Here is a 12216-nt window from a genome sequence, read left to right as displayed (position 1 = left end):
GGTTTATCACATAACTTTTGAGAAGGACCAGCAAGATGTTCTTCAACTCTGCAGGGAAAGCAAATGTTTTTTACAGCATCCTCAGTTTTTGTTGTGAACTGCATTTGTTGTGAACTGAACAGGGGGCTGGGGAACAAACTTCCTCTCTCGCTTGGAAGCTGGGAGTGCTTCAGTGCCAGTGCCAGACTATGTCCTTGGCGCATTAAATCCCCCCTTGTAAAGATTTTTGTATTTATTGCTATTTTTAGGCCTCTTTAGGTAGCCTGAAGGAATTTGGGATTTCAAGTCTTTTTTTTTAAAAAAAAAAAAATCCTGTGTATAAAGTTTTGCAGATATATGCAGGGGATAAAACCAGTTTTAGTGGAAACTAGATCAGGATATACACAGAAACCAGTCTAAAAATAATTCAGAGTATCTTTCCAGCTGATATTATTTTTTTACCATCTCGGGGAGTTTTATGACAGGTTATAGTATTTCATTACATTCTGCAGGATGGCTAAACTCCAGAGAGCTGACATTTTTCTGTTTAAGTTGTGTGAAACTTCTTCACAAATGGTTTTGCGGTAGAGAATATATAGCCTCAAAATGTAGCAGGACCACACTGGGTCAAGCTCCCTCCAGCCCGGTATCTTGTTCCCCAAATCCTCAGTGCTCAGGGAAAGAAAGAAGGAAACTGGGAGAATACAGAGTGAACTTTCCTTGAGGGCATTCTCCCTGATCCCAGAAAACTAGCAATCTGAGGCTTCCTGAGCGAGGAATGCATCCAAGACTCTCAGATTGACCTGTCCCCTATGAGTTCCCTTTTTTGAAATCATTTTCTGCTTTTGGCTTTCCCTGCATCCTGTTCACTCTCTACATAACATTTCTGACCTTACAGCCTCCTGTTATGGCCCTCCTTGGTCATCACTTTTCCGAATGGAATATCTCCAGCAATTGAAGCTCTGCTCTTGTTAAAGTATTTCTGGACATTTCAGCCCGAAGTTTGGAAAACATCGCTGTTTGCAACGTAAATGTGATTCTTAATCAAATTGACCCAAATAATTTTGTATTAGTCATTTGACTCCACACGGAGTCAAAGACAGACAGACAGGCTGCGGTGAAGTCGTGTGTCATTAAATTGTAATTAATGACACATAGTTTAATAAATGCCTAAAAGTAAGATGTTAATGTTTTTCTCTTGGAGCGTGCATCTTATTGATTGCAGTCCTTGTTTGTGCAGTCCTGTGGTGCCTTCCAGGCTGACATTGTTCCAGAGGTCTAAGGTAGAGCCTGAGCCACAACCCGAATCTCAGAATGGCAGAGGTCCTTGAATCGGGTGGTTGAGCTTGGCTAACACAGTGGGCTCACTCCCACCATAGCGCATGGCTTAGCCAGCAACACTGACAAACCAGCCCTTAGAAAACAGCATCTCTTTTCTCAGCTGCTAGCCACAGGGCACTGACTTAAAGAAGGTGGTGGGATTAGGGCTAGGAGGAAAGGAATAACCACTGCTTTTGGCAGAAGCCTAAGTTTATGCCAGCATAGGCAGCCTATGAATCCACATTGCTGGTCCTGCTGATTCCCTATGCAGGGCATGCAACAGTCAGTGCTGTAGGTCTCAGTGCCTCCGGATGACAGACCCATTTGGCTCAATCAAATGGGCTTTCTGTAGCCTGGTGAACTGGAAGCAGCTTCAGCTTGAGCCTGGAGGAAAGCTTGAACAGGGGGCTTCAGACCTGACCTGCCACTGCCAGATGGATGACATTAACACAGGTATTGCCTGTTCAGGATATTTTAAAGCAAACAGCAGGCACTCCCTTCAGAGCATGCAACTCTGCCCCAGTATTGTCAAGGAAAGGAGCATGTGAAAATGAGTGTTTTGGTCTCTGTTGGCAAATGTTTTGATATTCTTTCAAAGATTTTAGTTTGTTTTTCTTTCTTGACTCTTGGTCTGAAGCCAATGGAAAGCAAATTAGCAGTCCTGATATCTGATCTAGCTCCATTCAGTCATTTTTTTAAACAGCAGGACTTTGTCATTTGAAGAGCTTGCACCACTGGCTGTAACTGTATTCTCTGTTAAACTATATATACTGCACGTTTTTAGTTTCAAGTACTTTTCCACTTAAAAATCACAGTCAGGTTGCCCCAGCTGCCTGTTTGTTGGACTGTACTTACTTGGATGTACTTACTTTCCAGTGCTGTGCTTCTTTGCAGCATTTCCTTTCAGAGTGCTTCAGCACGTGATCCTATCACTAGTCATCATCCCAGGTGGCAGACATTTCCCTGCTCTCTCAAGTTACGTGGTTGTTCAGGTGGACACCTCCAGACGATACGTTTCAATTTCAAGCTGCTATTCTAGCAGCTTTCTCTCTTTCCCTCTTCTACTCCCTCTGCTGCATTTTACTGGAAGAATTGCCTCTTCTTGGCACCAAGTGAACAAAAAGTAACCTAACCCTGTATTTTACTTCGAGGATTTTGGCTAGGCATGTTGCCATTTATTTAACTCGAGCACAGTTAGGCTGCTTGCATTAGTTTATGGTTAGCTCAATCCCTCTAGAAACTTTCTTCACATGGGTGGTCCACTGGGATGAAAGCAAGGTAAGTTTTGGGGGGTCCAGCATATTGTTTGGGAACAGAGAGATTAAACAATGTGGTGTTCAAGAGCTGTGAGACTTCCTCCAACTGCTGGGTGATGGAAAGTGGGCTTCCACTCCAAACCTGTGCAGGTGTCAGAAGCTGTATTGAAAGGTTCTGCGTGCCGGGACCACACTGTGAGAGGCTTTGCTGTATTATGGGTTGATTCTTATTCATGGTATTATGTGCTTTATAATAGTCAGTGTTAAAGCCAGGCAAAAGTTGTTTTGCTCATGTCCCATGGTAGTGCTTTGTGCTGCTTCCTGCTAAGAGGTCTGTTGTCCCTTAACTGTGCATTATCTCACAAGCTTGGATTTCTCTCATGTTATTAAAAAGTAAAATGGAAACATCCTCCCTGTTCCCCTTTCCCAATGCTTTAGCTTTTAGGGATGTGAAATTCAACTCACTGTCCAAACTGAACAGTTTACGGACTTGTGCCACAGTGTTTTCCTGACTCTCTAAAGAGCTCTGCAGGATGCCATCGTAGCTTCATGAGGAACATTCATTTTCCACATTTGCTATCTCACAGCTGACACTCACAGCTGTACTTTCATGACTGTTCCTGTATGTCTATTGACTGCCTTCAAGGCATCTAAGTCAGCTAAGAAAACTTAGGCTCATAGGGGGAAAGCACAGCGGGCTACAGTGATGATCTTTCTAGAAGGTCCCACATATTGATTGGAAAATATCTATGGGGTCTGCAAACCAAGAATGTTCTCAACCTCTGTGTTGGAGGCACCAAGCTAACATCATAGCCTAATGTGGAGAGGAGGAGCCATGTATAAAACTGAGGTGATGGTCATATATAATCATTCAGAGTACTTTTTTTTTTTTTTTTTTTAATGAAGCTTTCAGTAAATTTAATTTCAGAGAACTGTGTTCAAAACCTGCATGCTTGTAGAACTACTCCAAGCTGCTTTAATAACATATGTAATGTTTAATATTATTGCTATTTTTAATGTTGACCCTTTTAGATATCTGAAGAACAGCTATGTGACTGCACAGAGGTGAATACACAGATGTAGAAACTATATCTTTTTCTATGTATCAGATCTTTTTTGAATTCCTAGAAGTAACAAACTCTACATCTCAGACTGGTATCCACATACTGATTACAATTGGCTTGTAACAGTTCCTCATCGGACTTGGACTACCTCCTTGAAGTATAGACAGGACCCAACCAATCCATTGCAAATCTGCCATTTGCCCATGGTAATTTGTGACTCTCAGTTTATTTCTCCAAAGCCTCCTGGCTAGTTCTCCTACAGTATTGTCCTGTTGTGTACAGGCCCGTAGATACCATCAAAACCTTCTGCAGTATCAAGTCCCAGCATCTGGTTGAGAGGAAACTTTGTTACCATGCTAGCTGGTTTTCTCTAAGGTGTTATTGTAATCTATCTGACTTTACAGCCAGTGGACATGATGCAGTGTGTTAGTAACAGCTCAGAATTGTATTCCTCCAGACAGAATGAGCTTTGGAGTTGTTTCTACGTTTCTCAGTTGCAACTTTAAACCCATTTCTCCTACTCAGCTTTCAACTGAAATATATTATTTATCTTTTCTTTCTGACTCTTTTCAAGACGAGTAGGTCTTCTAATGTATTTATTAGTGGGTGTTCAAGTAACTCCGAAGAAATAAGTTCATTTTGGTTTTGAGCACACTGTACCTTAACAGAACTCTTTAACCAACAAATGAGGGTGGATTTAACACTGAAAAGAAAGGCAAAGCAGTATCAGGACAACCTTTTTCCTAGTGGGAGCTTCAAAGAGACACCAGACACATAAAAGCATGCAAACAATCAGGTTGCTTACCCGTTCTATTTTAAACGTATTCTGTGGTACTTGCATAACTAGCAACCAGACAGGTTGTGTGCAGTTTCAGGATGTTGCTGAATGTCAACACCTTACTGCTCTGTTGCTCAACAGGACAGGGAACAGAATATTTGTGTCCTCCTGGAGGGAGCCCCTTCCAAGAAAAACAAAACAGGCAGTCACTTTTTACCAACTTTCAATGTAATGGTTAATTCAGAAGAAAGTATTAGTCACAAAAGTAACTCTGTATTAGAGGTCTAAGGTTTCCTATTGAGTCCAATGTGCCTAAAGTATCTGTGCATCGCAGCTGCCAGTTAAGCAAGAGAAAGTGATTCAGCAAACCATCTTGATAGTGTATGTAACAGTGCTACTGCTGGGGAGTTTGGTGAGTGCCTGCTTGCTGTAAGCACTCTGCATGTGTCCAGTCATGAACCAGAAAGCTGGATAAAGCTACACCCACCCAGTGGTCCTTGCTAGCAGAGGCCTATACCAAATGGCTTCAAAAAGAGGACAAAGGCTCTTGGAATCTGCCCCAAAATGTTTGTTTGATCCTTGCTAGCTGAAGGCAGACATTTTTTAATTTTTTTTTTCCTAAAGCAGAAATTTTATTGTGCATCTTCTAAATCTATCAATACTTTTTTAACAAACGTGACCATAGTGGACGTGTAGAGGTGCTCATTGCATGAGTATTCAGAAGTAGGTTGCTCATATTTTCACTAATGCTTTATCCAATCTCTGCATTTGATTTGGACTGTGATAATTCCACTTCATTACACTTGAATGCTATTAAGGCTGTTTTAGCTGTTCTGGCACGTGGCCTTCTTGCTGGGCCTCATTTCATTGTTGTTATTAACAATGACAGCATTCAGTCTGTCTCTGGTTTTTAATTCTGTGGTGCATCGCTCCGACATGGAGCATTCCACCTTCTCCCCCCCCCCCCCTTCCCTTGATTAGTCTCTGCTGAACTTCTTTTCATAGTCTTAGAACATTCACAACCATTTGATAGCTCTGTCAGAGTAAGAAATGGTACCTCTGTTCCATCATCTTCAGCCACCTCAGGGATCCAGGATGCTAGTGGAAGCTGTGGTCACTGACTCTCCATTTAGGCACTTGCATAGGGTAGCACAGATCCTGCTTAGTTCTCTCCTTCAGCCAGGGGTCATTCTGCTACTTTCTCCCAGCCTTCCACAGTGCAATCTTATATCAAAAGGACAAAGCCCCTGTTTATTCAGGTTGTCATCTTGGACTGAGACCTATTCTGTTTGCAAAATTGCAGGAATTGCCATTCCCACGACTTCCCTGATCTCTCTGTCTCAGAGGAAATACACTTTCTTTGCTGCATGTTTTGTACTTTGTGTGACCAATTAAATGATTTCCACCTCCCCCTTGCTTTGTTCTCTTGTCCTCCCAGGCCCAGAGCTAGGTACGCAGCAGGGGGAAGGCTAAGTAGGACTGCACAGATTTTAGTTTCAGTCTTGCATTTGGTTCCTATGATAGTCTGTCTAGGCAAAAAAATATTCCTCTGTGTGGAAACAACTGTTTGCCAAGCTGAAAATACAAAACACGAGGTGTGAAATATTGGGTTCAATGTCCTGAATCTTAGACAAAGTGGAATAAAACTTTTGTTTTTTTAAGTAAGAAAATAAAATGGAGCCCCTCCATAATAATAATTAGAAGTCCAGAGTAATTTAGTGGTAGTTGCTTTTATTCTGGGCATAAAGTCCCAAACTCCAGGCTTCAGGAATGTGCATTCTACCATCTTCAGCTGTCTCCCAGCTCCTGTGATGTGCCTGGCACATGCCGGTCTGCATCCTGACAGAGAGCAGCAGAAAACCTGGGCAGGAGCCAGGGAGGTGAGTAATGAGAGCTGAGCTGTGTCTGTAGTTAACTGTCAGCCTCGAGAAGCTTTACCTGGAACTGCTGTCAGGGAATGAAACATCTGTTTCATTAGCAAGCCTCTGTGGCACATCCCATTGTGGACGTGGAGCAGTAGTAAGTCATCCTTGGAGGAGACGTGGCCATCGCCTGTGGGGCTCTTGGAAAAACTGAGCAGGAAACGTGAGTAATTTTTAAATAGGTCTCATCAAGGTTACACAATGCTCACTTCACATCTGGGCACTAGCCTGCGGTGGCCATGTCAGCAGGTACTTCAAAGGCTGAACCCCAAAGCTGGGGCCTTTGTCCCCATCAGTCTCATAGGCGGGAGCCGTGCTGCTGACAGTGGGAGCTGGGATGCTCTGCTGTAGGCATCCTCATTTGAAAGTTTATGGCGGTAATTTTGTGCCCCCAGTGATGTGCCAATCAAACCCTGCTACGGTTTGCTGCTAGTCCTGGGAATATTACCCATTCATCCTCAGCACATTTCTGTAGCAGCACAATACTAAACCTCTGTGCTTTCTGCTGAACTCTTAATTGAATGCCCTTCAGTGTGCAGATTATAGCGCTGTGAGACGGCCACAGCAGATGCAATCTGATTCTTGAGAGCTTTTCATACCCTCTGATGAGAACTAGCTGACATTACAGCAGGAACTCAGAAGTCAAAGACCTGTATAATGAATGCTCTTAACCCTACTAACCCGTAGGCCCGTAGACCAATCATCTCATACAGCAGACTTCCTAAAGCGCTAATCTCAGTGAATGCTACATTTCATAATTCATGAGCATGAACAATATTAGCGGGCTGTAAGTTTTGAACCGTTCTGACCTTTGTGTACCCAGATCCTCCTCCCCCCCAAACCTCCTGAATCTGTTGGTTAGAAATGTTTGATACGGGGTGTTTCAGAGAGGGAAGGGGAGTGCAGCAAGCACAGGAAGGTTAGGGCAAGACTGAAGAATAAGACTAAAAATGCCTTTTGACCCATCCAGCATGTCACTTGCACTGTGGTAACATATAAAGACTTTTGCAGTGTTGGCTAGAATTTAAGCTCATGAGCCTCTGGCTTTTCCATCCTCACCATTTTGTTAATTTAATTAATAATAGGCTGTTATCCCCTCATGTCAGTTACTGAGTACAGTTCCTATTTATGGATTGGGAAACTGAGGCGAATGACACTGTGTCTCATCAAGGGTACACAGGAAGACTGCGTCATGCAGGGCACGAGGAATTTTGAGAGCCTGCATTGCAGCACTCTGCTGAAGCACCTCTGGGTATGCTTCTGCTTTTGAAAAAATTACCTGGATCTGTTAAGGAGCACCAACTCCTTGGTGTTGCCTTGGTCGGCTGCATGACAAGTCTCAGCTCCTTCAACTTGATTGTTTAAGTAACTCGCTGTTTTTTTAAACCAAGCAATGCTAGTGACATATATTTTATAAGGTTTCAGTAGGTGAAATTTTGAAATAAACTGTACTTTTTATATGCGTGGGTAAAATAATACAGGACTGACTGCATATCTCCTAAGTCATTTACTAAAATAAAAATCTGATAAAACCTCAAATAATTTTCTCAAATAATTGCCACAGTTGCATAATGTTCCCTGCAAAATGCAAATTTGTTTATGCTATACCACTGGCACACTTTCTCCCTTCAAAAACATTTACAGAGGAAGAGGGCCTCAGAAAGGAAATGCAGAACACAGTCATTTAGTTTGACTGACTACTGCAGTAAGTACAAGGGGTCTGGTTCAGTTCTTTGGCACCCTGTTGTTACACTGAGTTAGCTGTGTTGACAAAGGGGCAGTGCCTCAGATGTAGGGGTGCAGAGCACCCACGCCAGTCCTGGCTCTCTGAGTGTGGGGTCTCATATGGAATACTGTCATCCTAAGTTGCACCATCCAACTTTTTGTGACGGAGCGCAAAACTTCACTTGCAGCAGTGTTTTGTAAACAGTGGTTTCTGAGCAGCACCCATTTCCCTCTGTAGATATCCCTTGTTTGCAGTGCTGAAATAAATGGGAGGATAAGTGGATTCCAAAAATACAAGTGCATTGGAACAGCAGGAGAAAAAGTCTGGTCATTAAAACTGCTCTGTACGGGCAGATGACTGCATTTACGGGAAGCCCTGCTCAAATCATTCACATGCAGTGGGAGTAGAGGAATATTGGCCTGTCCAGAACAGCTTGTCTGTCACTACGTGTTGCATTAAATTACCAGACTGACTAGGGTAACTGTGCTCATTGAGTGGGGAAGGAAGTGGTTATTCTTCCAGCTGGACTCCAGATCTCCCTGGAGAAATAGTGTTTATAAAGAACGAGCCCATCCGTTACAAATTAATGCCTTATAAGTTAGTCAAATTCAGAAACACCTCTCCCTTCCCACTGAAGTTTCCTCATCCAGCTCTTGTTCCACAGGAGAAAAAGTTCAGGCAGAGCTTGGTGGAGGGTTTCTTGGTTTCTGCGCACTTGCTTTTGGCCGGCCTCTTAGAAGACATCTGCTCAACACCTAGAAGTTTGCTCTCTCTCTCTCTCAAGTTTAATAATGCAATCTGCCACCTCTTTGCAGAGTCTCCTTTATTTATTTATTTTTTAAATCATGTAAATTAAGTGCTAGTCTCATGTGTAGGAACAGTAGAGGTTGAAATTCCCATTGTTTTGGCTGTATTTCACACTTTGCATCTTCTTCCCCTTCTCCCTCTTCTCCTAAGTATCAAACATAGGGTTTGTCTCCACTTAAAGGGCTTGGCCTTTATTTGTCCTTCAAAAGCTGCCATCAAAGCATCTCTGTGTGCTAAGATGGTAATGGTTAGGTCACTGATCTTAGTTTGGGCTACTTGTCCCTTGGATGCGAAACTGCCATGAAGTCCCTGACAGTTCTCCTTTGGACAGTTGCCATGCTGTACTGGACAGGCTGAATCACCAGCGCACCACCTTTCAAAACCCAGCTTCAGTCATGCTGTTTCCTTTCTTGCTCAAGCCAGTCATATTCTTACCTCTTCTGATCTTTCAACTGCAAGTTCCTAGGGACCAGGAACTGTCTTCTCTTGTGGGTCTTTGCAGGATCTATCACAATAACATTCTGGCCCATTATCAGGGGTTGTAGAAATAACACCATACAGGAGTAATTTCAGATGCATTAACTTCTTAGCAGAAAGAAAAGGTACTTTTGCAGTTACATAATTTCCAAATGACAGTCTTGGGATGTCTAAAATACATCTTCATCTGTAGGTGTGAAGGTACAATACCAATGTTTTCTTTCCAAAATGCGTAGGTCGATTGCTGCTTTTCTCGACAGTGCAGTTTTTGCTACCATATGTTCTCGTTTTGCAAAACCTTCAGTGCTGTTAACTTAGCCTAATGTAAACAAATGATGCTGTGTGTTGTATTCCAAAACGCTACGGCCGAAAAGACACCACCTGAAATTGTGTTTGTATGTTTGGTCTTTTTTAAACTTTGCTGAAAGTTCTGCCTGCTGTAACTTTTCTTTGAGGTTTTGTCTTCAGAAGAAAGATATGGAGATCTTCCAGTGCCAGACAAACTAGGAATGTGAAGAAGTGCAGTTTGTCTTGTGAATTTCTATTTCTCTTTGGGTCTCCTGCAGGCCATGCTCGGCTGAGTAACACTTAGCGTGCTCTTCACCTCATGCTGTTTTTCTCTTTCAACCAGGATGTCAACGTGGGTGAAGGGAGCGAGTTCACTGACAGTGGAATTGAGGGAGCAGCCACCGACACTGACCTCCTTTCCAGACGCTCCAATGCCACCAACTCGAGCTACTCACCAACAGCCAGTCGGGCTTTCATCGGCAGCGACAGCGGGAGCAGCTCAACGGGCGACGGGCTTCGCCAGGGGGTGTATGAGAACTTCCGCCGGGAGCTGGAGATGAGCACCACCAACAGTGAGAACATGGAGGAGGCCGGCTCTGCCCTCAGCGATGAGCAGAGCAGTGGCACGCTCAGCTCCCCGGGGCAGTCAGACATTCTCCTGACTGCTGCCCAGGGTACGGTACGGAAAGCCGGTGCTCTGGCAGTGAAAAACTTTTTGGTGCACAAAAAGAATAAGAAAGTGGAGTCGGCCACGCGCAGGAAGTGGAAGCACTACTGGGTTTCCCTGAAAGGTACAGAGCAAACGTGGAAGCGTTCATTCAAATAGAAGTCCGCATTTATCCTTGGGATGGGTGTTACAGCAGTTGAATATACCTCTAGGCCAGGCTCTTTAAAAAAGCTTCCATGGTAATTAGCTGTCTGGGTAGTTAGTAGCAAGAATGAGGAAATGGTCCTGATTTTTCACTGGAGAGTTTTATTTGATTGCTGTTGTCATACTTGCTTTATGGCATGCAAGTTGTCAAAGATTCGTGACTGTGCTGCAGGGTTCATACTTAGGGGTCCTGGTGCCATCATCTGGGATGGCTTCTCTGATGCCTGGGTGTTTGCCTTTAAGAGGCATGTCTAGGGCTTGACCAAATACCTGTGAGCAGCCAGCATGCACCTGATAATGTAGGTTTCTAGTGCAGACGGTGGCTGCTGACATGTGTTTGTGCATGGGTTCTGCTGTGCTATACATTCCTGTTTCGCTCTGCACCAATTGTACCTTGTTCTCCGAGGCCTCTGTTTGCTCCAAGGGTAGTAACGCCTAGTGAGTTACAACGCATTGGTAGTGTGGTTAGGAAGCTGTGGTTTGGTTGGCAAGGCTAGCTTGTGACTTAGGAGACTGTCACTCCTCTGTGGCATAGTGGTGACCAGTCATCCAACCCTCAGCACCCAGCCTCCTTGCTGGCCTCCTCAGCTTCCCAAGCCTCGCAGCCTTCACTCTGTGAATTTTTGCAGTGGTGTTCCATCCTATTTGGTGTCTGAGCACTTTAAACATTAAAGAAGCAGCAAAACTTAGGAGCTGGCCTCACAAAACAGCCTCTCGTTGATCTTTATGCAACAAAATGAGGAGCAAAGCCTGCAGTATCAGGACTGGGCTTTTTCCCCTCAGCTGCGACCAGCATGGTCTGCTCTTTGGAGGAGGTAGAGCTGCGTCTCCTGCTATGCATGGGGCTATCCAAAAAGCTTGGGTTAAAGTCCTGTTCTTCCCAAAGAGCACTTGCAGCTCTATTTTAAAACCAAGGAGAAAGGCATGGCCCAGCTCTTCCTTGCAGTAGTTCAAGAGACTGGGAAAACAAAAGAGGAGAGGCCTAGGGTGAGAGGGCAGGGGAAAGCCCTGATCTGTTGAGAGCGGCCCCACGGCAGGAAGGTCTTGCTGTGAAGAGCAGGCACACAAAGGGCCATCTGGGAGGAGAAAGGGGAAGGATGAGCAGAGAGGAGATGTTATTTTAAAGTGCTTTGACTCAAGTGGAGTGTTTGCTCCTTAGATTGCTGTGCCTTAATAATGTTAGTATTTAAACAGGGCTTTGAAGTTAACAGCTGCAATTGTTTGTCTGCAAATAGTTTTCTGAGTGGCTGGGTAACAGGGCATCACTTTGCACCAAGGGCTGTTTCCAGTGAAGAGAAACAACGCACCAGTTTCAGTTTTAAACAATTGGAGATTATATCAGAGGGGGGAGGGAGAGAAAGAGACCCTAGAGTTGCAGATTTGCTATACCTTTCCTTTTTTTGTTTTCCCCCAGAGAATCATAACGATTATTTTGTAAAACCAGCAGGTTCCTTGCCATCATCAGCTGAAATGCTTTTTTTGTTTTTGTCCATATCACCACTGTGAGTCATAGTTGAAATGTTACAGTGGAATATGGGTTTTTTGTGTGTGTGTGACTTCAGCAAGCACAGTTCATTCCAGTCTGTTTCTCCTTCCAGTTATTCATCTGCATGCAGTAATTAAGCGGCCCAATCTTTGCCTTGGAGGGACTGCAGTAGTTATCAGCTGCAGGAGGCTGAGGCCGAGGTGTGCCCCGGGCTCTTGGTTGCTCAGCAGGGCTGTCAGGGC

General features: G+C 44.0%; 1 protein-coding gene across 12 annotated transcripts in view; it reads left to right on the top strand.

The window, feature by feature from the left end:
• Positions 1-12216, top strand: part of TIAM1 (TIAM Rac1 associated GEF 1) — a 172192-nt gene that overhangs the window by 96717 nt on the left and 63259 nt on the right. For all 12 annotated transcript variants that reach the window (XM_048934118.1, XM_048934121.1, XM_048934120.1 and 9 more), the window contains one exon: positions 9961-10408. In XM_048934118.1, the coding sequence (XP_048790075.1) occupies positions 9961-10408 (448 nt within the window). The remainder of the gene's footprint in view (positions 1-9960; positions 10409-12216) is intronic.

This window comes from Lagopus muta, chromosome 1 (genome assembly GCF_023343835.1).
Source record: "Lagopus muta isolate bLagMut1 chromosome 1, bLagMut1 primary, whole genome shotgun sequence".
Lineage (NCBI taxonomy): Eukaryota > Metazoa > Chordata > Aves > Galliformes > Phasianidae > Lagopus > Lagopus muta.
This window is presented reverse-complemented; position numbering and strand designations above follow the sequence as displayed.